The sequence below is a fragment of the Diorhabda sublineata genome, chromosome 5 (assembly GCF_026230105.1).
Source record: "Diorhabda sublineata isolate icDioSubl1.1 chromosome 5, icDioSubl1.1, whole genome shotgun sequence".
In the NCBI taxonomy this organism is placed as follows: Eukaryota; Metazoa; Arthropoda; class Insecta; order Coleoptera; family Chrysomelidae; genus Diorhabda; species Diorhabda sublineata.
In genome coordinates, this window is record NC_079478.1 from 29250743 (window position 1) to 29278565 (window position 27823).

The 27823-nt window shown below is 28.5% G+C and overlaps 3 protein-coding genes across 6 annotated transcripts in view; 2 read left to right on the forward strand and 1 right to left on the reverse strand.

The window, feature by feature from the left end:
• The window catches only part of LOC130443893 (protein pellino), a 128633-nt gene extending 123037 nt beyond the window's left edge, over positions 1 to 5596 (forward strand). For all 3 annotated transcript variants that reach the window (XM_056778774.1, XM_056778777.1, XM_056778776.1), the window contains exons 7-9: positions 1096 to 1311; positions 2576 to 2691; positions 3615 to 5596. In XM_056778774.1, coding sequence (XP_056634752.1) covers positions 1096 to 1311; positions 2576 to 2691; positions 3615 to 3741 — 459 coding nt within the window. In that variant the 3' untranslated portion in view covers positions 3742 to 5596. The remainder of the gene's footprint in view (positions 1 to 1095; positions 1312 to 2575; positions 2692 to 3614) is intronic.
• Positions 5597 to 12417: 6821 nt separating this feature from the next.
• On the reverse strand, positions 12418 to 22134 carry LOC130443894 (KICSTOR complex protein kaptin-like). Of its 2 annotated transcripts, XM_056778779.1 has the most exons (9): positions 22009 to 22134; positions 21592 to 21792; positions 21239 to 21321; positions 19956 to 20141; positions 17450 to 17616; positions 15415 to 15669; positions 14869 to 15004; positions 13499 to 13657; positions 12418 to 12627 (listed from the first exon to the last, which is right to left on the reverse strand). In XM_056778779.1, the coding sequence occupies exons 3-9, from the start codon at positions 21299 to 21301 to the stop codon at positions 12541 to 12543; spliced, it is 1053 nt and encodes a 350-aa protein (XP_056634757.1). In that variant the 5' UTR covers positions 21302 to 21321; positions 21592 to 21792; positions 22009 to 22134; the 3' UTR covers positions 12418 to 12540. The 2 variants fall into 2 exon arrangements, with proteins under 2 accessions (XP_056634757.1, XP_056634756.1); XM_056778778.1 differs by lacking the exon at positions 22009 to 22134 and having other exon boundaries at positions 21592 to 21977.
• A 795-nt stretch (positions 22135 to 22929) lies between these two features.
• Positions 22930 to 27170, forward strand: LOC130443895 (nucleolysin TIAR). Its single transcript, XM_056778780.1, has one exon. The coding sequence runs from the start codon at positions 23145 to 23147 to the stop codon at positions 24258 to 24260; it is 1116 nt and encodes a 371-aa protein (XP_056634758.1). The 5' UTR covers positions 22930 to 23144; the 3' UTR covers positions 24261 to 27170.
• Positions 27171 to 27823: the final 653 nt, after the last annotated feature.

The window sequence follows — 27823 nt, forward strand, 5'->3', positions numbered from 1 at the left end:
CCACTATTTTTTGGAAACAATTCAATCAAACCTAATCGTAATAATCAATATTTCCAACATAGTGGTTAAACACCAAATTTTGTATCCTGAGAATGGTATACACCAATAATTATGAGAATGAAACCAATAGTGAAGAAGTAATAAATGACTTCGAAAACTTTTCTCTCTATAGAAAATGATACAAAAAAGGATCAAAATTTATTTCTTAGAACTTGGACCTAAAATTAGTTCCAATTTCAAAAAATTATAAAAAAAACTTATTTTAAAACAGAAGAGACCTAAAACCAAGACGATTTAGAAACATAGTCATACATAAAAGGTCTATGAAATAAGAAATCAAATAAATGATTTTATGTAGACATTGGATCGGGTAATCTATTAGCGGATATTTAATTAGGTTTGAACACCATTGTCCCTATAACTATAATTCCTCTATAATGATGTATATGTATAAGTTTGTTTGATTTGCTACAAGGTCAATATATTTATTATCCCTAAATAACGATATCGCTCACTCTATAACGATATTTTCAATTCAAAATTTGGTAATTTTATTATAAATCGCAGTAACCGACTGGTTTGACGACCAACATATTTTTTTCCAATATAGACGGTGCTGTCTAGCTTTTCACATTAGTTCTGGATTGGTTGTTTCCACAAGGGTTTTCCTTCAGCTGATTATGAAAGTGCTCGCAATGTTAAAGAACTTCTGAAGGTGGAATATATTAGAAAACAAAGTCTAAGCTTCTATTTATCTAAACGCGAGAGATCTGCTGGTAGATTTGAGACATCTAAAGAGATAATAACCATACTTGATTGTAGTATGTAATACAAATAGCAATCAAATAACAAAGCCAATGATAGTCCATCGTTTCTTAAGTCCACGGACAATGAATGGTATTGACAAGACTATACTTAACGTTTACAGAAGGAGAAACAAGAAAAGATGGGTTACCACTGCTTTTTGCTAAGTTTATTCAAGTTATATTCTCAATATAACAAGAATATGAAATTTGTCCACTTATGTTTTCTTCAAAACATATATTCAGCTTTATTTTCATATTTAAAATTGCTTTTATCTCGTATATTTTTTAGAGCAAAAGAGACTTAGAACGAGAAATAGATGAAATTAACGCTGGTAGACCACAATGCCCTGTTGGTCTCAATACTCTAGTAATCCCAAGAAGAGTTTCGCCAAACGAAAATCAACAACAGCCATATGTTTATTTAAATTGTGGACACGTTCAGGGTCTCCACGACTGGGGTCAAGACAGGGATACAGGATCTAGAAAATGTCCCATATGTTTGGAGGTAATAATATTTCATCACATTTATTTTTATTTTAAACACAAAGTTCAATTATAAAAGATCTTAACCAATATCTAATAAATTGTGTTTTCTAGTTAAATCTAAAGAATTTAGTTGAGAATAAATGTAAAACCAATACTTAAATGACAATATTGTAATATTGCTGATGATTCACAATAATATCTTTAACTGTCATGAAATATGCCATTCTGCCACATAAACAGGAATCCAAAAAGCAATTTGATAAAATGTGTGATGTCAAATCAAAAACACTTCTACCTCTTCAACTATTTTCTAAAGAGATTGTAATGGTATCTGATTGAATTAAATCGGAAATTAAGAAGAAGATTAATTGAACAACAATGATTATAATTGAATTAACTTTTTAAAACTACTAAGGTGTTGCCCCTTCAAAAACTGGTTAGTCTAATTCAATTGGTGAGTGTATGGAAATGTGATAACAAAAAATATAGAATTGGATTGTCTTTTCCTGCAAATAATAAATGTTTCAAACAGTATCTACCAATATCAAACATAAGAAATGTTATTGTGGTATTAAAGTGAACATAAGAGATGTTATTATGGAATTGAAGTGAACCGTCAATTTCAAATTTGGATATTATCATTCTGTACAATCTTCAAAGTTATGAACATGTTCTAAATAAACCTTTCCTTTTCATCATGTCTCGTTCAATTTTCAGTTCTAGCAACTAATTTTATATTAAAGTTAATATTAGTGATAAATTTATCGCAGGAAGTTAGAGCAGGGGGTAGCATCGCTCAAAAAGTATAGTTTATTTTTCATCTGTACAATACATAATAGTTTTCAAAGTTTTGAAATTGAAATAATAAATACAGTAACAAAGTCATATTATCCAATTGGATAAGTTACTCTACTTGCTTTTTACCAATGTGATAACATAATTATCACAGAGAGGTTCTGTCACTTAATGCTTAGGAATTGTTTTAGAGAACATTGAGATACGAGAGAGAGTAGTCACTGATTAGTAAAAAGTTGACTTTTCAAATTGAAAAAATATTAATATTATAAGTTAGATAAACTGTCTTGGGAGAGGACAAAAAGATCTAAACTTTATTATTTAAGCTTCAATCTAATATTCAATTTAGATGAATTATATAAAAACTAAATAAAATCCCAATTTCAATGTTAATGTTGCAATTTTCAACATTTGAATCTGATCATTATAAGACAACGAACATTTCAATTTAGTTTTTGAATTTTTAAATCTCTTAATTTTGTTTTCAGAAAGGACCTGTCGTTAAAGTATTTATGGGTTTAGAACCAGCATTTTATGTAGATTCAGGACCACCAACTTATGCATTTAATCCTTGTGGTCACATGGCTACTGAAAAAACTGTCAAGTGAGTATATTTTTATTTCATTCATTATCCTTTCCGTTTTAAAAAACAATTCATCAAAGCTTCACTCAGTATTACCCTAAAATGTTTAATAAAAATAATCTACACTAGTGCCTCAATAATCCAGAGAGGCAAAAACAAGACTGTTACCGGATCATCGAGGCATCCGTATTATAGTATGACATATTTAATGGTAATAAGACACATATTTAACCCTAGTTTTTACAATCAATTTTTTCTATTAAAGTATAGAGACAAAATGTACATGTTCAAAATTACAATCATGTAAGATAAACATAAAGTTAAAATAGAAGAATTACCAGGTTACAAGGTCTCATCATCAGAAAAAAACGAATCAAACAAATCTGTAATTACGGAATAGAAAACACACGAAAGTATGATATAAAAAATTAATTTGAAGTCAGACAGCTAGACAAACATCAATATCAAACAAACCAAATGGAAGTATAGAGGAGAGTGAACAGGTTCAAAGGAGCAAAAATCTGGCTTAACGCCTATTCCACCACAAAAGGGAGGACTATCACTAAATTAGAAAAGACAAGAATTATGGGGTATACAGATTATCTCAAGTATAATATAAAAGATAGAGGAGAAGCTATCAACACAAGAATATCCAGTCCAAGGTGTTCTAATAACAACTCAGATAAAGAGCAAACAAAAAGTAAATATAGAATAAAAATTAACTATATAGAAAATACAAACATGGAACAAAAAGTATTACAAGAAAATAAAACATGTTGATTAATTTTTGAATACTTATTCTACTCAATTTATTGTTATAATTCAAAATATTTAGGTAGTATGAAATAATTTTTATTTGTATAAATACAATTTGCTGATAAAATAATTTTCGCTACAAAAATAACGTAGTAGAACCCATTCTTTAACGAATATTTTATTTCTAGATATTGGGCCAACTTAGCAATTCCTCATGGTACTAATGGATTTCATGCAGTTTGTCCTTTTTGCGCTTCTCCTTTATCCGGTACACCGGGTTACGTCAAATTAATATTTCAGGACAACGTTGATTAAATTATGATATTTTCAAACACTAAACCAATCTCAAAATACCAATCCTAGGAAAAAGTACTTTATTTTTAACTTTTTTTTGTAACATTTCATCTTGAGAATAGATTCAGCATATTTTTAATTTATTTGAGAATTATAAACAATTTAAAATACTAATATTTCCAACTATAAATCAAAGATGATGAACTTCCACAGGTTATTGTTTCATCAATTTAATTGCATGCTTCATAATATTTTTTATATTCCAGATATTAAAGTTTCTAAATTTGCTTGCAAAGTCCCAACTAATTTTATTTTTTGTTATAATTATTGAAATTACTTTAGTAGTTTTAAGTTTATATGTATGGAGCGCATTTTATTGGCGGCCATAATGAGCATCTCATATAGATCCCAGTTGTATAAACTACTTGCAGTATGGGAGAACATGAATAAGCTATAACTGCACTTAGGTTTATTATTTTGAGATAGGATGCAAGATGTAGTGTTTACTCTTAGTTCATTGTGCATGTAAATGAGTGAAAATATTTTGTATAATAATCAACCAAAGCTTTATTTATATTGCTAGAGGTAAGTGTTGATATCATGTTTAATACGTGAAATTGTGGAAAATCGTTAACTAAGGGATAAATCGATGCATCATCTATTGATATTTAAGTGCAAAAGTAACTTCAAATTATGACTAGTTACTTTTCCAAAATTTCCAAAAAACGGTATTAGTTAACGATTTTTCTCAACAACCTGTATATAATCGTCGGTAAATTTATATGTATTAATAAATGAGATGGAAGATAAAATAAGATGGAAATATTTTTTACATTTGGAAGCTTGGTAAGAAATAATTTAAACTCGATATTTTTACAGTACATGTTTGTTTAATTAATTATTGATACAATGAGCGTCAAATATAAAGAGATAGTTAATTTCAATTCTTAAAAGTTAGAAGCCTTAATTGAACTTAGTATATTTGCAACATAGATTGGACTTTTCTTTGAAGAGTAATCCCCTTATAAAATCTATTCACCAACTTTTCCATTGAGTAGTCTAACTTGCTTTCTTGTGCCATATTTGTTCACATTAATTATATTCTCATAAAATTATAAGTCTTGAAAAATTTCTTCTCCATCTTTTCGGATATTTGAGTAGCTCTAAGTTTGTTAATTGAATTCATTTGCAATATTGTTAAATCTGTTTTACCTGATTACATTTACAATAAACATATCTTTTCTCAATATTCTGAGCTTATCATTTTTCTATTTCTTATGGCGGATAAATTGAAACATAAAGTTTTATTATCTCAGTTTAGATGTCTAGTTGAGACTTTTGGAATGAATAGGAACGTATCTATATTTTTACTATCTGAAACAAGTTTAAGTAACTTTCTTGTAAGGTTCAAAAAATTAAAAAAAAAAGAATATTGCAATAAAAAAAATGTTTTACTACATATTGTGAATTGAGGAACAATGAAGTTTTTCGTCTAAGAATTTAGTATGTTTTGCTCATGTGTTGATCAAAAACATATTCAGCTACACTTGGTACCTTTGTACTTCATTTTTTGATGAACTTTAACGATTTTGCTTGCATTTCAAACAACTAATGTCGTAGATAAAATATTTACTCAGCAAAAAGTGGTGGCATTTATTATATTCGAAAATTTGAGTATCCAAAATGATTTTATGAAAAAATTATCGTGAACAAGTCAGAAGGTTAATTAAGTAATAATGTAAGTAATATGTATCATTTTATTGAAAACTGTTTTTCGTATATTTGACTTCATCGTCTCAGTTTGTAATTATTGTATATACATAATTGCACTTAAAATTATAAGAAATTGCGAATGGAAATAAACGTTTAGATTTTATATAAAGATAGTTTTTCTTGTAAGTGAACTGTTTAGTAGGTAATTATAATAAAAAAATGAGTTTTTAGTATAAATGTGTGAATAATTGCAAGACTGGCTAGATTGTAGAGTTTTAATATTTATAGCGTATATGTAGTCACAATGGAAAAATTTGTTATTGATTTTATTACTGGAATTACCAACTTACATCTACTTCAGTAAAGGATAATTTTTGCGTGAAAAAATAATTTTAGAAGGATATGAAAGATTGTTGTATTATTATAATGAAACATTTTGTCCATACTTGAACCATACTCAAGAGATATGGTATTTTAAATGAAAATGATACATAAGTATTTATTTTTGATACCAATAACATTGTAATTATTTTACAGCTAAAGTGGCACAAGAAAAAATCTAATTAAATTTATCTCGAATGTTAATATGTGGATTCGAGTACCACAAATTGCTGGAATCTGTAAGTTTATCACCTCTTCAGATCTGCAACGCAAAACTTTGGGAGTTTTTGTACACTTTAATATCTTTAGTTTATTAATTGGTGGGTGTTATTTAACTTTGTAACTAAATTTTTTTGGAAACTCAAAGCTAATTGATTTAGATGTTTTGTATTTAAAAAGTATTAACATTTTAAGAAAAAAACATTTCAGTTTTTGTCTTGTAAGAGTACATGATAGTTCTTCAATTTGCCTCATAGAAGTAACAAAAAAGTGTTAGTATTTTTGCAACATATTATAAAACAAAGTTCTTCTTCACTTCTGTCCCTATTTTTCAAAAGATATCTATGCGGTTTTCATCAGTAGAGTGAAAAAAAAATGATATAAATGTAATTTTTGCTATGATTGTAAAATTTTATTCAATCAATTTAATGTTTACTTTCTATATTTTGAGCTAGATAAATTTATAATTTGTTCAAACGAATCTCGTAAAACAATGTTTATAAAATATTTTATGCGGTAATAATTTTAAAAAATCACGCTGAGTTTTAAAATCATTTGTATGTTTTCTATTGAACATAGAAATCTGCACTTTTTCGTACTTCTTTAGAATCTGTATTCATTTTTAATTCATTTGTTTCTTGAAAACTACTTATGGTACGAGAGCTAGCAACGTCAGGAAAATAAGAATTTCAAGTAGGCCAGTTTTGTGATATGCTATCACTCTCCCGGACGTCATAAGAAATATCAATTGTACAAATATGGCGGATAGTTATATATGATATTATTTAAGTATCTAAAAACCTAAAATCAATTTGCCAAACAATAATTCGATTGTTAATTCTTCAACCAGACCGATTTAAAGGCAAAAAGTAAATTTTCCAATTTACATTATTGATGATTAAAATAATTTCACTTTTTGACTGTAAATATTCTAGCAACTTTTGATTTAGTTTGTTTTTAGTTAAATTCAATCCTATTCTATATATTGTATAAGAACCGATGTATGTACATAACATTTTACCAAATTTTGAGAATTGCTTTTTTGCCATTTCTACTTCAGCATAAGTAGTACTCAATTAAAATGTTAGTTGATTCTTAAACTACTAGGTAGATTTTATGAAGACTTATAAAAGATCTCTGTTTAATATTTCATTAGATAACCAATCAAAATAATAAAGAAATTTAAAACTTTAGGTTTTACCTAAATAAATAATAATACTAAGAGTTTTGTTGAAAATTTTTTTTTAATTTTTATTGCAGACATTTAATTATGTTTAAGAATGTTGCTCACTATAAATAAGCTTTTGTCAAAAAATTCCTGACGTTTATTACAAAATTATTACCTAGTATGGTGTAAGCAAACTGATGAATAAAAAAAAATGAAAAGTTTTAACTCCTATCACACTTTGCAACCACTACCGCCTGCCAGATAGTTCGTATGACGTCCGGGGGTATGAGAGACATAGTATATCACAAAAGTAGCCTACCTGAAATTCTATCTCAAAAATGTTGTTGTCTCTTAGGCTCAGAAAAAAACGGAAATTTTTAATAAAGTCATTCATCACTTCTGTCCGTCTTTCTGAAGAGATATTCATGAGATCAATAAAATAATTCATGAGGGCTTGAGTAAATGTCTTGTTAAAGTTTTGTATAAATTGGTAGAATTATGACGATAATTCTTGAAAGTGTCGATAAAAGTAAAGCCACAATCATCAAAAACGCTGCCTAATTCCTTTAAGATGACAAAATAGTGAAATATTTCTGTTAGAGATTTAAAAAAAAGTTCACGGCATATATATGTACATGTAATTAAAAAAATAGATACAGAAGAATACAGAGAGTATAAGAATTTCATGCATATTTTGTTTATTGGTGAGAATCCATTTTCAGCAGGTTTTAAGGTAATTTCCCAAGGATTTTATAATATGTAGTGATTACTTGTAGAACTAATTGCTAATCATATTTTCAATGATTTTTTATCAATATTTTGTTATAATTACTTCCCTTCTTTTGAACCATAATTCGTGATTCCTGTACGTTCTTCTAATTTGGCCTTATAAAAAAATCATTTTCTAAGTGTAATGAAAATATTGTATTTCATCCAGTATGTCCATAACTTCCATAGTTCCAGAAATTTTGGTTATTTTTATATTATTTTAGTTGTGTGGACATGTGACTGCAGATACCAGTATCATATGTAAAGGACCACACACAAGTATTTTTATAGTCTCCTTATTGCCATATCAGTTTTTGTGAAATTACTTTTTTTCTGAGATTGAAAATAATATCTTAACTTTAACTATTATGTATATCGCCGATTAGCCAAAACATATTTTTTGCGTGTGGTTCGTGATTTTGACAATATTATAATATCAATTTTTTAAATTATATTCATTCTTTCAATAAGTAAACGAAAAAAAAAAAAATGAAATAAAGAAATAAACGTAACCCTTGGTTCGACTGTAAATTTTTATTTAATTAATTTAATATTTACTTTTTCTTTTTTAAGCTAGATAAATTTATAATTGTTTAAACGAATTTAGTAAAACGATTTTTATGAAATATTTTATGTGGTAATAATTTTAGAAAATCATGACGGGTGCTAAAATATTATTCATTTGTATTTTTTAATTGAACGTAGAAATCTAACTACTTTTGTTAGAAATTGTATAAGTTTTTAGCAATCATTTTTTTGCGACAACTACTTAATTCACAAACAGTGTTTTCAAAACAAAATGGAAATTTTAATTTCAAAAAATTATTCGTCTACATCAATGGGGTCTCTTTAAAAATAGTAACCATACTCCTTTTCCAATTTGTTCTCTCCTAGCTTTTTCAGCAATGTGCATTTAATATCACCCTTGTTTGTATAACACGAAATTATATGTAACAAATATGAAGTCTGGGGTATCTTTTGACTAAAATTCAACATTTTTGGAATAAATTTGTTGCCATTTGGTTGAGATCCAAAACATTCCAGAAAAGTTTGTCATGAGCCGATTAGTAAACCAGCAGCATCATCGATTCCCTTGATTGTAGACTCCTCGATAGTTCATTCACAGATTTACTGCAAGTAGACTATTCATCTTTTGCCGCCTCTACTGACCTTTGATATTTGATACCTCGGTTCACAATTATTTAAATTACATTTTTGATCAAAAAAAAATTTTTATGTGAGATCCTTGATTGTTTTGACGGTATAGACAGTATAGAGTTAAAAGACATTATTTTGAGCAAAGTACGTTCATACTTTCTTTTTATTAGAAATAAAATACAATTGGGTGCCTTTAAATTCACAAAATAATTAATTATATAGTCATATGAAATCTTGTTCATTAGGTCTGACTCTATGCCTATAAGAGCTGAAATGTTCAGCTTTTATTGTCTTGAACGTCGTAGTACATAGTTTTTCATTCTTTTCAAGCAAAATAATCTCCCACCTAAATAATTTGTTGTTGGTGTATATAGTGCAATAAGAAGTGCTATATCAAAGATTGGATACATGTTTTCCAAAATCTATTCTCACTGGATCAAAGACGTACCTTTAAATGATCCAGAACTAAGTTTTATTAAAATTCTGTCAGGTGAAAGGTATCTTTGAAATACTAAGAGTTTTGTTGAAAAATTTTTTTTAATTTTTATTACAGACATTTAATTATGTTTAAGAATGTTGCTCACTATAAATAAGCTTTTGTCAAAAAAATCCTGACGTTTATTACAAAATTATTACCTAGTATGTTGTAAGCAAAGTTATGAATAAAAAAAAAATGAAAAGTTTCAACTCCTATCACACTTCGCAACCACTACCGCCAGCCAGATAGTTCGTATGACATCCGGGGGAGTGAGAGACTTAGTATATCACAAAAGTAGCCTACCTGAAATTCTATCTCAAAAATTTTGCTAGCTCTTAGGCTCAGAACAGAACGGAAATTTTTAATAAAGTCCTTCATCACTTTATTTATTAAAATTCTGTCAGGTGAAAGGTATCTTTGAAAGTGCATTGCTGAACTAATTTTCTAAATCATTGGGGTAATTTTTTTTAGGAAACTAACTTCTTCTATTAGAACCAATGGTAACAAGTGAATTTGGTAAGAATTGGAAATTTCTCTTTAAAAAGTCGTTATAAGCTTTGCTAACTTGGATATGAGTCTATCTATTTAGGAAACATTTCAATATTTTACTTAAAAATATTCTTGTTGAGCTATGAAAAACTTCGGACTGATACATACAGATCATCAATGGTGATCAAATCTCATCAAAACTTTTTTTACTTTTTCAAATCGAAATAGAAAATTTTTGAACGATGAAAATGAAATTTGCCTACTCAGACTGCTGGTAAATCCACCACCATGTTCGTCATCTTTAGCAGCATCTTTAAAAAAACTTGTAAACTTTTGTTTTACTCATAGCAGATCTACTATAGGCTTTGGATACAATTTATCCAATTTTCTAATTCTCTGAGCAAAAGTGTTTCTCAACTCAGATTTCTCATTTCTTCAAACTCATTTGTGTATTCTTCATTCTCAAGTTTTCTGTTATTAGTTTTACGGTAACCGTCAGCAATGAAAACAAAATTCGATCACATCAGTTGAAATCATAAAATATCTCCTAGCTGTTGTTAAAGTAAAAAAGAGGGTTTGAGGTGAATTTTGGTTGAGCTTTTCTTTCTACAATTATTATTGCATCAGAAATAGATATTGCAGTTGTTATTATTCTAATATTTGTTTATAATTATTCCGTTTCCCACCAATATTTATTGATTTTTCACAATGAAAAGAAAAATGCTAAAATATATCTTTAGCTTAACGATACTATTTTTGTTTAGGACTCAAAATGTTACAAAACTGTACCATATTCCAATTTTGTAAATGGATAGATACTAGTAAAATGATTGTTTTCAACAATGTCATCTCCCAATAGACTAATACAATTAGTAGAGGGTTGAAATTCGTCAGTTTTCATATTTAATATAGCATCCTAATGATTAACTAAGTGATTCCATTTTTTTTAATGTTATTGAATTTGATTATTTTTTTATATACAATGATCATGTCCAGCTTATATAATGTAAATATGTAGAAATAAGTTCTAATATGTAGTTAGTAGAGTGTATTGCATAATAGTCTCACAAAAAGAATTTATCTGTGCCTGGATTCACTAATAAAAAATATATGTTACAAGTGTTGGTTTTATTACATATCCTCTCAACAATTTAGTAAATATGCTAATAAAAATTGAATTATCTGGCTTATGTTACAAATACTTCATTATATGTAATTATTTTCTATTTATAACTTTTTCCATGTAAGAAATTATAAAACTTGTGCGGTAGATGTGAAATATGAATTACATTCCTAATAGGCCAAATAGGGGTAGCAAAACTTTTGGGATTCGTGGTCTATTCCACATTTAAAAAATCGAAGGCAGTCTACCAATCGCAGAGCTCAATTAACGTAAGGTACATTTGTTTATTTTATGTAGCAAGAAAAAATGATCTAAGTATTCATATATTAAAAATTTACCATCCCATTCACTTCGTTTAGTTGAAATTTAGCACTGTATATCTGCTTATTGCAATGTGTAAACACGAAATTAAATGTTAAACGCAACCGATTTTTGATTTTTATGGCGTTCATGGTTGAACATGCAGATTCCAAAGTATGATTTCAAATACAAAATCAATTTATAAATATTTGGAAACGTTTCCTCAAAAATTGATTTCCTAAAATCAGTATCGCTAGATGCTCTGGCCGCACACATAAAGAAAGCAATTGTCTGCTAACCGGCAACCGGCCCAGATAAGCGCCGATAATTTAAGTAGCTCGTCAATGGTTATGGACAAACAAAGCTTGTCGGAGCTTGCAACAAGCTTAAAACGGCACCGACGAATTTACCCAATGAATTTTTAATTCTTGGTCGCTTGTTGTCTATGCTTGAGATGATTGGTAAATAATTATGAATAGTAAAATTTCGATCGCCACAATTTTTAGAAAACCTGTCTTGTGGGATTAACGGCTAAAATCTCACGGCAATCGAAATCCTACACAAAAGTTCTGGAACGATATTTCACCCGAAATAGATGTAAAGATTTTTATTAATAATAACCTGTTTATTTCCATATATTATATGAAAAATAAACAATACATAAAGTAAATTAGATAAACAAAATGCAGTATAATCAATGAATTTGTGTTAGTTGTGTAGTTATATGCTGCATCGGCAAACCTTGGTTCTTCTATAAACTATACTTATCTGAGACCATTGACGGTTTCTTAGTTCAAATGATGTCTAATTAAACTTTAATGCTTTATAAATCAGCGATTGTACCAATTTTACTTGCCTTACCTAATCAATTCACATAATTTAACATTAATAGAAGAAAAATAATGCATATACCACTTTATTCCATAAAAATATTTAATCACATTTTATTCTTTATATACATATAAAAATAGTTTTGAATTTTTTTCATTGGTTAAAAACAGGTGTTGTATATCTTTCAGTGCTTCAATCTACCTTTAATCCAGAGATGTCAGGCAACGTAAGTATTTCTATTTTCTCATTCAACACTTTCTGAAGAAAATTATGATCATGCTAAAAAATGTTAATTAGTAGTAATAGTAAGTAGATGACAAATTACAAGAATGTTTTCATAATAAGAAATGTAGTACAAAAAATCAAAGAGCATTCTGAGAATACATAGAAAAGGGGAAGGTAAAAGATACAATCATCGATGAAAATGATCAGTCTCTTGTTAACAACGATAAACTCTAGAAACAGCAAAAACTGACTTATGTTCAGCACACTGGCCACTTCTTGTTGACTCTGGCCTTGTTGCAATAGGGTGACCGTTTGAGTAGCTTTGTCACTTTGTCCGTTTTGAAGTAGAATTTTTGTTGGCTACATCAGTTGACGTTTGATGGCTATGGTGATAGTGGCGGGCAGTAATTTAACATTGTGTACTTCATATTTATTATCCCCAAGATTTTTAGATTGAAAAAATACGTATCTAATACTAAAAAACTATTTTAAGAGAAGTACTCTATCGCCTGTTTGACTTGTCTAAAGGGCTTTTCGGAAGCTATAACCGAGATAACCTAATGATGAAAATATTTAAAAAAATATTTCGGATCGTTTTCATTCGTATATGATAGGATCCCTTCTGCTCTATGGGTAAATGCGATCCGCCGATGGGTTGTTCGTTTTGAAATGAATGTTACTAATGAATATTATATGATAAACCGAAATAATCATAGCCTATAATGAGACTAAAGGAGGAGTTGACTGTGTTGATAAACTGTTCCCGGCACATGATGTGTGAAGAAATACTCGATGATAATTTTTTATTCTTTGTATTGTATGTTAACTCCAAATAAAAGTAAAAATAATGACTATTGAAGAAAATTCATTTTGAAATAAATGTATATGAAACATTATTTTGGAATATTTATACGTTGCTACAAACCTGTAGAACCTGAACACCGTTCATTGATAATATGGCTAAATCTCTAACACCATCGCCTGTCATATCAACATATTTTATACCTAAAACGGGAGCTGTAACTAGTTTCAATTCTTCCAACCACCAAGTATTGTTTGAATCCTTTTTATAGAGTATAATTTCCTTAAACAACAAAAATACCTGCTATAAACCATTATTAAAGGAATTTTTTAAAAGTATTTTTTATAAAAAATATTGTTTTATTAATATTCCATATGAATTTATTTGCATCATTAAATTGTGCAGCAAAAATGTTAATATAACACCTCTCACTGTTAAGATGACAATCAAATACTCGCTCTTGTTTAAATGATAATTACAATTTCCTTACTAATTTACAGAAATAAGCAAAAATAATTTTTTATAGGCTTTGAAGTGATAGTAATTGTGCAGTGTAACTTTTTCGAGTTCAAACAAAAATTTTGTCTTGTTCTTTTAAGGAATTCCATTTATAATAGAAATAACAGTCAAACACTTATTGTTTAAAGGATTACTGAAATACTAGTGTATATTTGAATATTTGTATATCTGAATATGTAATTAATTATTAATTGCAAATATTCACGTCTATTTCTATGGGTATTATAGTGTGAACATTTAAATATATGTCCTGAGTATCAGGTGGAATTTAGATCAAGAATTAACAATATTTATATATAATGCCGGTCATCAAATAGCGAAAATCGTTAACGAAAGAGATAAGAGACGCCCCACTACAAACTGAATAGTAAACAACTTGTACGGGTCCGCATTACAATATTTAATTTTCAGAATCAATCAATAATTGAAAAGTATAGATAAACAATATTACACAAAAAATTAATCCCTAAATAAAACCAGTTACTAAATCGAATAATACTGAGACAATAATGAACGGGTATTGTGCATAAGTCAAAATATTTTTTCTATAATCATCAGGTAGGTTCATTTATTAGGGTTTCCAGTAGTTATTAACCAACTATATAGTCGAGGAATGTCCAGAAAAGATGCTATCTAGGAAACAATATTTTTGACAAATACTTCTCATACTTCATGTCAAAAAGACATGACAACTAAGTTGATATGGTAAATCAAATTACAAAAAAATGAACCGGTAGCTAGGAATGCATATCGAGAGATTTGTATAACTGGTCAGGAAAGTGAGTATTGATTCAAAACATTCTATTCTTACAGATGATTTTTAAGTATTCATTGAAATTGCCACTTATATAACCCTTGTGGAACTATTGAAAGAATATAGTAGTGAGATGCAGGCTATAACCATGTACTTGAAGTTGAAAATAATAAAACTTGATTAAAAGCTCTAAAATGTCGAGAAAAGTTAGGAAACTTACTTGGGTATTTGTACCCATTATGATTTCTTTTTCTCCATCAAAGTCAATGTCATTAACTTCACAACATGTCATTATACCTATGCTCTCCATCTTAGGAAGTGTTGAATAGTTACTGAGCCCATATTTCAATATATCACTAAAAACAAATTGAAATTGAATCATATAAATTGGTAGGTTACAAGAAATCGGTTGGAAATACAAAAGACTGTTTTTTAATTTTTTCAATAGTGCCTTTCTCATGTTGTTTTTCTATTTTTTGAAATGTTTTTATGTCACAGTTTTGAGTCTAAATTTTTATAAAACATGGTTTGAAACTCTGGAATGGTTGAATCAAATTATGGAAGTTATTTGTATATCTCATCTTAAACATGCTTACAAAGTATATCAGAATGGATTCACTGAAAATCTTAATAATTACATTGGAAACCAGCTTATTTTAAAAACTATCACAATGTATTGATTGGCGATTTATTTCAATAATATTTGGGCACAATCATTCCATTAAGCAATCTTTTATTTTGAATGTTTCAATTCCTCAATACTTACTGGAAAATTACTGGTGGCAATATAGTATTGACAACAATTAAATTAAGTTTGACCTCTTCTTCCTTATCACCTTCGGTTCTACGAATTTTATTAATTATATCACAATTTTTGGGCGAATTCTTATCTGGGACAATACACACTTTAGAAATATAGTTTCCAAATCTTGTGCAAAAATTATATTCAAGTACTTTGTTTTTGACATCTACTTTGAACATTTTGACATAGCCACACTCGCAACCAAAAGCAGTGACCCTCCTAAAAATGTATTCCGTTATACAAATAATACGAATTTTGTATTTTCACCCATCAACATGACTACCAGACTTAGTGTTTAAAGTTTCTATATCATAGTTTGTCTATAAATTTATTAATTTGAATTTCGATATTTCGGATACCCCAGATACAAGTTGGTACAGTGAAATAAAATGTTATTTGAAAAAAAATATTCAACAAGCATTCGTTGGAGACTATCCATCCTATATAAATCTGAAGACACCAATAATATAAATAAATGGTAATGTTATAAAAGCACATTGAAGAGGAGTTAATTTGAACATAAATATTGTAGTTTTTGCTTTCTATAAAAGAAGGTTCCAAATGTATAATACCTAAAATAAAAAGTAAATGATTTGGGAGTTATAAATACTTTTAATTCTTTCTTAATGAGAATAAATAATTTTAAAGTACATGCTGTATGTATTTATGAATGAAGGTGAACTATGATACCCTGATGATATTTTAAAGACCAACCAAATTAAGGTTTACCCTGTAAATACCGTTGTTTTTAACAGTTAATAATATTTTGAATACGAACTAAATGATAAACGTTCAGTAGTTAATAAAAAAATTACAGATTATTACAAATTTTCAATAATTTGACTGGTCCATACTGCTTTAGTATGAACAATAATAATTAAAAGAAAAGGATCAATGATTTAAACGATATTAATACTGAAAAGTTTGAGACTGAAGGAAGAAAAACAAAAATTGGAAGTGATAATCCAACAGATCATTCACCGTCCATTACATGCATATATAAAAGGAATTACCAACTGTACATACAATTAAAGCTATATTTATGCAGCCAAAGTTACAACTGACATTAAACTGAACTTTCTTGGTGTAACTTTCTGGTTTATGCAGTAAATTAAGGATAATAATTATAAATTACTGGTATACCAATAGAAATTCCCTGTATGGGTCCTTTTTCTCATACAAATGTGGAAAGCTCCTGACCCTGCCTATCATTGTTCCATCGTCTAAAAAGGACATTGCTTTTTCCTATTTTTTTGATATAAGTTTTAAAGATAACCAAAAAACAAGGTTGTTGTACACAAAACAATACCATCAATACAGACTTTTGTGCTCATAAACTCTCAAAATTACCAATTTAAACTAAAGCTTGGTTTATGCAGCTAAAATTTTTTAAAAAAAAACTTACTGTATATGCTGAAAAAACAGTTAACTAGACTTAGAAACCAAGAAAAGTTTCTTGGTTTGTATAAATTTTTTCTCTTTTTGAAAATAGTTTTCTCGATTCCAGGTTTTTTTCCTTGAATAATTAACCGTTTTCTCAGTGTATTATAATTAAATTAATCAATTTACTTTTCAATTCATATGTAAGATGTTAATTTTTTAATAAATCAATTATATTCTTTATTGAATAATGTTCTTGGACAAAGCGTTGTAGTTTTAATTATTAATTTAATTCTTAAGGTGTCGCTAGCTTTTCCATCTTTTTTATTCGTTCGTTAAAAAGCTGGTGTCGTCTAATTTAATATTAATTGTTCACCCCATCTGAGCACCAGTCTCCAGGAAGATTCTCCTGTCGAAGGATTAAGGTTATACACCATTTTATGAAGAAAGGGCGGCAGCAAGTCTAAATCAGTCACTGCTTATGAAAGGAAATGTATTGTAGGTGGGAAGTTATAATAAGTACATATAAGCAACAAGGTTATGATTTTTGATTTGGTTTGACAATATTTATATAGGGTGAATGGAATTATCTGTACTATTCTATATCATATTAACTTACTCTGAAAAGTTTTTGTGATAATATATGTCTATCCAAATAACAGGACTGGGTGTTTTAGTAAATTCTGGAAAATATTCGTGAATTTCTATTTCTTTGTAATTATGATCATCTGAGCTTTCTTTATAAGCATGTACTTGATTGTCATTACCAGATATTATGAAAACTACCTAAAAAATATGTAATAATCATTCATATCTACATAATAAACAAAATATTTTTAGTTTTTGTTGCTCATATATTTGTTACTATAAAATACTTCGATAAATGTTTTCAGCCAAAGAAATTTTTTAATTGAGAATGTAAAAAGAAATAAGGGATGTTTTCTATTAAAAGTTTGTGTACATATACAATATTGAACAATACTGCTACAATGCAATAGTTGTGAAAGTAAACATGTTGTGGGTGAAATTAGACATGTTTTAGAGTGTGGTAATAGTACCATTTATGTAGATATTTAAAGCTATAAAGAATAGTAATAATAAAAAGAAAACACTTGGACCTACAGCAAATGTTATCAAATGGATTTACAAAGTTTTAGATTTATATGTAATAATAAATATTTGAAAATAGGGAAAACAGTTGATAGGGGGAAATAATAACATTCACCAATATTGTGTATTATTATAAATTAGATTGCAACTCCACCTATTATTATTTGAAAATTATAAAATATGATGTTTTATCATTGAATCTTGGTAAATTGCAAATATATATAAACTGAAAGCCCTTCTACCACTTAGTGGTATAGGGTGTTGATGGTTATGTATGCACAAATTTCCTCCTTCGCTTATTTCCAGTTTAATCCTCGTTCATTCAATATTTCTGTTATAACTTTTTCTCATGATACCTCTTTTTTTTCTTATTTCTAATTTTCACTTTCCATCTTCTTTTAACAGGCCCTTCTTCATTCATCTGTTGTAAATGACATTTTAGTTGGCTTTCCTCTATACAATCTAATGTAGGTTGTATATTCAGGTATTTTCTTGTATCTATGTTTTTTATTTCATCTTTTTTTTCACTCCTTTTAGTCTTCTCAGATAATTCATTGCTGTAGCCTGAATTTTACTTTTCTGTCATTCTGTCAATACCCAAGATTCTTATCCAAATGTTAGAATTTATCTATATATTGTTTTGAATATGATTAGTTCGGTGTCTCTGGATATTTCTTTTTTATTTATGAATTTAGTTTTCATTGTGTGATTTAGTTCATTGGTTTATGCAATTTTGTTATTTATATCTGCATCCTGTGTCCCATTTTCTTCCTTATTGTTCCTAGGTATTGGTAGTGTTCAACTGGTTCCAGTATTTTTGTATTGATCCTCATATTTATCTTGGTCTCTTCTTTTCCAATAACCTTTACTTTTGCCTTGTTATTGTTTATTTTCATACTCATGTCAATCACTGCTTTATTCCATACCACAATATTTTCTTGTTACTCTTTTACATTCTTTGCTATTAGCATGACATCGTCTGCAAATGTTCCTTCACTGATGTAAAATTCTTTGTAGTTGTGAATGCCCTAAGCTTCGCCCTTGTCTGAATCCTATATTTGTAGTGAAGCCTTTTGATATTTTGTTATCTCTTATGACTGGATTCTCATTGTTTTCATAAATATTTTGTATCATCTTTATATTAACCCCTCTTTTCCATATTTTCTCTCTAAGTACTTTATCAAAGGCTTTTTTAGATCTAAGAGGGACAAGCACAATTTTTTCGTTTCTTGCATTACTTTTTTGTCCCATTCCCATTCGAAATCCACTCTGAGATTCTTCAAGTATGTCTTCTACTGTTAATCTAATCCTTTTCTCCGATATTTTTTCCATCATTTTCATCACTGTACTAATAAGTGTTATCCCTTGGTATTTATTACAGTTTTTTGTATCACCTTTTTAAATATTGGTACTACCATTGCCTTCTACCAATCGGCGAATAAATAAGAATAAATGCTAATGTAATAGAATCTTTTTTAAATGATATTTTAGATTGCAAATACATATCAAGATATGATTTTCCCTATTCTATTCAAGTAGCACTTCACAATTTCTAAAAACAAAGAAACCAATATTGATTTAATTTTTTTGAACTATAATTTTTGTTAATAGTTCTGGAATTGTTGATGAAATTTCCACTAAGCCCAAGTAATCATCTTCAGAGACAAAAAGTCAAATGGTTTATCTGTTATCTAAAGTGTCATTGTGAGTGTTGGTGTATAAATATTACTAGACTAAAGCTTAACACTAACATCATTTTAAAAGTTTGAGTTGGGAGTTGAGCCACCTGGAGACCATCTTTTTTTGGCCACTGTGGTAATAAAATTTATATTAAAAGTCTCTATTAAGAATAATTTTGAGGTTTACGCTCATTGTATTTGTATCTGGTAGGCAAGTTTTTTAGTGATACCAAACATGAACTTCTGTAAATTAGCAACTAACAATTGTATTCAGTAGCTAAATTTTTGATAATAAATTAAAGCCTGGATATTTATTAATATAACAATCATATATACCTCTTTGCTAACTAATTCATCTTCATTCCAAATTACTAGATATGTATGCAAAAGCTTGTAAGGTATATAACCAAGTTCCACACTTAAACAACTTTGAGCTATATTTTCTATATTCAGTTCATCTGAATCTTCTCCTGAGTAAATATTCAAATAGGTATCGAGGCGACTTTCTGTATCGTTACTATTCTAAAAAAGGTACTTATTAAACAATTGAAACAAGTATATTCAATTAAACCACAGAGGAAAATAAAAATATGTTTGTAGCTATAAGGTAAGAGCACCAGAGCCAGAGAGTGTACCTATAGCTGATACTTTTTAGTTTGATCCTCAAAATTCAAAAAACTATCATTGTTTCCATCTAAGTATTAATAGGTAGATTAAAAATAGGATCCCCCTTCATGTATTTACCATGTTAAACAACTTACATTACTTACTACATTAAAAGTAGTTTTTATCTAAAATGACGGGTGTGTCGACTTTGGGTACACATATTTTTTATTCATATCAGTGGTTGAGATGTTATAAATTCGAGCAAAAAAATCAACAGTTTTTTTTAAGTCGACATGCTTATGAAAATGTTGACACAGAGCGAAGAGAAGATTCTTTCAGGGAAAGTGGGAAACCTTTAGCCACTGCTATAAAACAGTTCAATTTATAAACAACTACCTTTTGGGAAACATTTTATGGAAAATATCCTGAGTGGAAAAAATGTTGATAGCAAAAAGTAAATTTCTAATAACTAATATTTATTCAATATCTTGTGCTAGGAAACTAGCAGCCGAGTTGAAAATCGATCTGGATGCAAAAAATTACAAGATATTATTGCGTATTAGCCAGCATTTAACTGAAAGTTTTTAAAGTATAATTTTGACTCAAATACCTACATAAAATCTGCATTTGTCAGATACTGATGATTTTTTCTACTTTTTATTCAAATAATTGGAAATATACTATTTTATTTTTTAACATTTCATTTCAAAAGACTCTCTGTCACTGGTTACGTCTAGTATAGGACCATTTGCAGTTTTCAATAAAAAATGCATATCCAAAGAAATAAAAATCTTGAGGACTCCTAATTATATGAGTTTACTAATTACCTAATAGCCCTGCATTAAAAATAGAAGATATTCTCTATTTTTATTAATTGAAATTATTTTTTATCCTTACTAGGTCAGTGTCTGCCACTGGCACTTTTACCTTAATGGGTATGAAATTTTTATACAAAAGGCAATTTTTTTAATATTTAATTAAGTGTAGTAATTTTTGCAACACATTACTTTTACCTTAATTATTGTGATTCCAATAACAATTTCAATGCTATTTGTAGACTTGTTAAATGCATCCATAGAAATAATCTCAGCTCCATCTATAATATGTAAGGAATTTTGTTATTTTTTGTCAAATACTGCATAATTATGCAATAAGTCTATTAAAATGTTTCAATACAATACAGTCAGTTGTTTCATTGCTTAATCAATATTTTTAAAGGAATATAACATTTTTAACAACTTTTAGAACAAAATGCAAATAATTTAAATGCGAGCGAAAATTTTTAACTATCAATGTATTGTTTTGGCATACATTATTTCTAGACAATTATCCAAAAAGTACAGCAATAGTAAATATTTACACTTACTGGGAATGTATGTGAATAATACTTCTTTACTAGAAGGAATAAGTGATCCAGAAGATGATTCCTGGAACTCAAAACAGTACACCTCTCTTTTTAATGATGCTACTAATATTTTGGTTGTCCCATTAGGAATTGGTAATTCGACCAAAGTATAGATATTTCCTTGTGATGCTGTATGAAAGAAGTGTACATCTTTAAATTGTCCTAAAATCATTTTTTTCGTGTTTTATATTTTTTGTAGCCTCATAAAATAGTTACAAATTTCAAAAAGCAAGAAAAAAAATATACATGTTGCTCGGATGTTACTTTATTAGCTGTATTTAATTTTTCCAATTGTTTTTAATCTCATACTTTCTCTCTCTTGCATTCTCATCAATCAAATATTCTATGTATAATCGATTAATAGAATTTCGAAATTACCTATATGTATTATTTTTTTAAGTTTCTTAGGCTTGTTTTATAACGAGCACTTCTTTTCTCGGTAAAAACATTGAATTATCTTTTCATTCTTATTCGTCAAAATATTCTAATCTGGGAAACGTGAATTTTACTGAAATATTTTCCAAAATATATCGAAATTATATCGCAAGTATCAATCGACTTACGAGAATGATTGAAATGATTCTCAGACGTAGGAAAGATTTGAAATTAATTTTTTTTCTAGAGTTGGTTGCGTAAGAGATTTAATTTGTTACACGTTTTTATGCATATTCTTTGTGTATTGCTATCCTGAAACTTTTGTATCCTTATTTCCAAGATAGATTGATCGTTCTGTCACATTTTCATTAAAATGGAAGTAGAAAAAAGTTTATTTTAGTTTTTCACTGGATTGGAGGATTCGAATGAATCTCAGTAGAACTGTCACATAAATGACAAGTTTTTTTGCTCACAAATTACACGTATTCGAATTCGCCTTAAGTCTATGTTTTACGGATGATTATGTAGGATACTATATATTTAATTTCATTAACATAAAATATTGAAAAATGTTCACTTTTGTACTTCATGATCCGAATTAGCTATAATCCTAAATATTTTTTCATCACTATCGGAGAAATAAAAAATTTCCTATAATAGAGTCTTGTCGAACGCACTTTAAATAAGTAAGTCGGAAGTGACGCGTATATAATAGAAGATAAAATCAAACATTTAAATTTTATTCAATAACCTGATTGCCTAATCTTTATGTATAAATAAATGTGAAGAAATCTACACGTATTTTGAAAGGTTATTTTCACATAAATTTTATTATATCCCTTATTTATACTTAGGGATTTTATTTTCTAACTGATAAACCGGAAATAATCGTTTCATTGGTGTTCTATGATGACATTCACTTCCTATTTGACATTTGACCGTTTTCTATAATGACAGCTGGATTTCCAGAAAAATAGAAGTTGGCAAATTTTGTGTCATTATTACCTTATCGTGATCTTGAATAAGAATTTGGCTGTTTAAGTAGTTGAAATATCATCAAAGAGTTGTATATGTGCAGTAAGAAAAGTTGTGGAGTGTTCTGAAACTTGTATTATTCATATTATAGTGCCGGCGTCACCATGTCGGACGAGAGTCATCCAAAAACACTTTATGTAGGTAATCTGGACGTGTCAGTGTCAGAGGACCTGTTGTGTACACTATTCTCACAAATAGGTCCAGTAAAAGGATGTAAAATAATTAGAGAGCCTGGAAATGATCCATATGCTTTTGTTGAATTTACCAACCACCAGTCAGCATCAACAGCTTTAGCTGCCATGAATAGGCGATTGTTTTTAGATAAAGAAATGAAAGTAAATTGGGCAACAAGTCCTGGAAATCAGCCCAAACAAGATACCTCTAATCATCATCATATATTTGTTGGTGATTTATCTCCAGAAATAGAGACTGAAACATTGAGAGAGGCCTTTGCTCCATTTGGAGAAATTTCTAACTGCAGAATAGTGAGAGATCCACAAACTCTAAAATCTAAAGGTTATGCTTTTGTATCTTTTGTTAAAAAAGCTGAAGCTGAGAATGCTATACAGGCTATGAATGGACAATGGCTTGGGTCGAGATCTATCCGTACTAATTGGTCTACAAGAAAACCACCACCGCCTAGAACTGAGAAACCAGCTCAAAGACAAAAGCAGCCAGAATTTGAAGAAATTTATAATCAGACTTCGCCAACAAATACAACTGTTTATTGCGGTGGCTTTGCAAGCGGACTCACTGATGAATTGGTACACAAAACATTTGCTCCATTTGGAACAATTCAAGATATTCGAGTATTCAAGGATAAAGGTTATGCTTTCATCAAATTTTTAACAAAAGAAAGTGCAACTCATGCCATTGAACATATTCATAATTCTGGAATTAATGGTCATATTGTAAAATGTTTTTGGGGAAAAGAGAACGGAGGATTCGGCCCAGATTCAACCTCAATGCAGCCAGGTGCTATTTCACAGTCATCTGCACCTTCTTATTCTTATGGTTATGGAAATTATTGGTACCCACAAGGTTACACAGGAGGTGGCTACATGCAAGGCTACCAATCCTATCAGCAATACCAACAATATCCTCCAGGTGGTCAGCAGTACTGTGTTATGCCTCAACAAGGACAGTGGTCAGGACAACCAGGACAACAACCAAATGTTCCCGTTATGTATGGTAATGTTCAGAAATATCCATCTCAGTGAAATGTTTAATAGACATTTATTTGGATTATATTTTTGTTGCAAAGATGAACTGCAAACTAAAGTTATACTTTGCCATATGCTCTGTGGCATTTAAGCAAAGGACATTTATCAAATAAACTAAATTTACTTATACATATTTTAATATATATAAGGGATATGAATTTAATCTAGTTGGAAGTTTTTGCTTCCAAATGCAAAATATAGGTGTATTTCTAATTTTTTACACAACTAGTTAATATTCACTTTGGGTCACAAGGTTTGGTCTTTGGTCTATTAAAAAATTGTGAGTACAGCATATATATTACGTAAAAGATGTTATATTCATGTATCACTTGATAAATAAAGACAATAATAGCAGTTAAAATATATAACTTGATTTCTTATTTTTCATATTTGAACAATTCACAAACTTGATATATGTATATATTCAATTCCTCCATTATATATTGATAACTATAGAATTTGTGGTCTGACTTTTAAATAATGATGTAGATAAACTTAAGTTATATTTACAATCTGTCTATTTTTGCTTTTTTATTTTATTGAAGTTTGTGAGGGGTGGAAAAATAGTAGAAAACAAAAAATAAAATTGTTCATTTACATTACAGTACAAATTCATGTAGAATGCAACACAAATGAAAAGTGAGTTATTGGAAGGTAAAGTAGTAGTGATTCAGTATTCAAATTCAGATGATACCAGACTGTAGAATATATTTTTAAACTGTTTAATGGTTTTTTATCAGAGTTAATTTGATATATACTTTTGAATTAGGCACATTAAAGTTGAAAAATGATAGTTTAAAAACTTTTTCATATTGTGTCCAAAAAAATATTAATTCTAAAACTTGAGTAATTTATGGTATATTGCAATTAATATACTGAAGTCTAAAGAATCAAATAAAAAGTGATCATAAATAATAAACTAGCAAAACAGATAACTGATTTTTCAATACTAAAGAATGATTTCATTTTTTACATTTGAAGTATGTGACTTTTCAAAACTTTGTTGAATAATTTCAACAGACTAGTAGTAGTCCCATTTGAAATATTTATCAAAACTACATTCTGTTTAGTGGAAACTTTTTCATTTTTATTTGTTTTTCAGAAAATTATATTAGTTTTGGACTATTTACAGGATTTTTTTTGTAAAGATTTTTGGAAATATTATACTGTTAATGGTATTAGTTTATTTTTTCATCCAGATTATATTGAACAAGAAATTTATTAAAATTTAGACATTGTGTTTTAATTTATCTGTATTCATTTGCAATTACTGATGAAAGGAATATGTACTGAGTGCATTCATTTCAAAGTTCACTTCATTATTAAATTTAAATGTTCATTTTTATATGTTGCATTAAAATGTCATTTTGATAAATCACAAAATGATTAATTTCATACTTAATTAGTAATTGAGATTATTTCAAACTGTGTTGTTAAGGGGGTTTGATTTGTATTTGCTAGTTTGATAATTAAATATTGTTGGTTTCCTCTTCATTAATTTCACAGTTTTGTCTTGTTAGTATGCATGTCAGTGAGTATGCGCTCATTTCAGAACTACTATATACAAACCTCCCATAGAATGAATATGTTCTTTTAACAAAAATCTCACACTATTCCTGCTTGTATGTCATTAACTTCATGATCAATACATATTGTTAATGTTTCCAAAGTATTCTAAAGTTTCATTTTGCTTATGATTTTATGAAAAAGTTGAAAATTAACATGTACAACAATATACTGTAACATTTTTGAATTGGTTTATATGTCAATATAGTGTAGTATTTTAAATATATTAATTATTAGAAATGTTTGCAATGACAGGATTTCAGGATTTTATTGAACTTAATAATAATGTCTACATGCCTCATCAATTTTTCGTAACAATTATATGAAAATGATTTCTATTATAAAAGCATCCTACATTGTTAAAAATTTGTACGAATTTATCTTTTATTTAGAAAATTATTGCAACATTTGTAACTATTTATTCAAAATATTTCTTATTTACTTGGTTTTTTATATATCTGAACAGTTATTTTTTATTCACTGTTTTTGGATTTGTTTTGCATTCCAAATTTATAGTTTATCTACATTTCTTTTCTGATTTCTTTGTAGAATTTTTATTTCTATTGGCTATCATTTACTGTAGTTACTGTTTTTTTTGTTTGAGTATTCTCTTTCATAGTTGATATTTTTTTTTCTTCTATGCTTTGATCATGACATTTATTAATGTTTGTTAAACAAAATTTTTTCGATTTCTTTGCTCATAACTTTTTTATGGCATTCAATGTAAAAGCTATTTATCAAAAAATCTAATGAAAAATATTTTGTTAATGTATGAATGATAATACTGATTACATAATGTAGTGGCAATGACTTTCAGGTATTAAGTCCCAAAACGTTTTTTCTACATCTCAAGGGACAAATGATGGAAAAATATACAAAAGTTGGGTGTAGGTACACATATATACACAAATGCAGTGACATTCTATGATTTTAAAACGGTCCAAACCTTGATTGTTATTTTGTTACTCTTTAATGACAATATAATGTATATATTTGTAATCAATTTCTGTTTTTTTTTCTTAATTTAAAAAGTGTTTAGATAATAATTGTGATTAAGTTCATATTCCTGCTCATTACACATTTGACCTCTAGGATTAATTAGAGTATGGTTTGCCGTGTTCTTTTGGTTGATGTACATAGGTATACAAATTGTTTTTTATCACATTAGATCATGAGTTTTTCAATCGTAAGTGTTAGTATAGAATTATTAATCTTGGATAAGGAAGTTCTCCATAGATATTGTCAACCTTGGAACATGACTTAAAGATATAAAACATTTGACGAAAAATGATGTACATATTGAATCTGAAATAAATTGGGAAGTAAATTATGACCGACCTATGTTTTTTTTTATTTACAATAAACCCGTTCTTTTTACAGAGAGAGAGAGAGAGAGACTTATTGGAAGTGTTTTTAAGAGGAATTTATATAGAATATGGTTAATTTCAGAAATGGCCGGATGAAAGTTTTTATAAAACTTCAAAGTGTATGACAATATACAAGGTGCTCAAAGTATCAAGATAAGCAGATTTAAGTAAACCTACCTTGAAAAGACATTTTTTAAAAACATCTTGAGGTATACTCCCAAATTTATCTGAAACGCAAGTAAAGGGTATCCGTTTGAAAACTTGTCATCCTTAATTAGTCCAGTCATTATAGTAAGTTAACCTCGGAAATCGAGATACCCAGCTGTAAGTCTGTAAATACCTACATATGGTAGGGTGTACGCAACTATTAAATTTAAAGGTCAAAGGTCACAAAAATCGGTTTTTTGCGCTATTTTTGTAAGGATCTTATTTCCTATGGGTGTTATGCTATTTATTATTATCAATATTGTAGAATACGAAATTCTTTACCAATTTTGTTTAAAAAAATTTTTTTTACGGTGAACCCTTTTCGAGATAGAGGGCGGAGAGCGCGCGGTCACAGGATCACTTCAGGTTAAACGGTCGGTGCCTCCGGTCGAAAACGTGCCATATATAGATGATGAACTA

What these genes read in the sequence shown, in the direction of transcription:
- LOC130443894 (XM_056778778.1), bottom strand. Translation starts at nt 21,802, where the DNA reads ATGATTTTAGGACAATTTAAAGATGTACACTTCTTTCATACAGCATCA. An exon ending in TTGCCACCAGTAATTTTCCA is followed by an intron (nt 15,005 to 15,414) that starts GTAAGTATTGAG and finishes ATTTGTTTTTAG; the next exon opens with TGATATATTGAAATATGGGC. An exon ending in TAATGGGTACAAATACCCAA is followed by an intron (nt 13,658 to 14,868) that starts GTAAGTTTCCTA and finishes TTGTTGTTTAAG; the next exon opens with GAAATTATACTCTATAAAAA.
- LOC130443895 (XM_056778780.1), top strand. Translation starts at nt 23,145, where the DNA reads ATGTCGGACGAGAGTCATCCAAAAACACTTTATGTAGGTAATCTGGAC.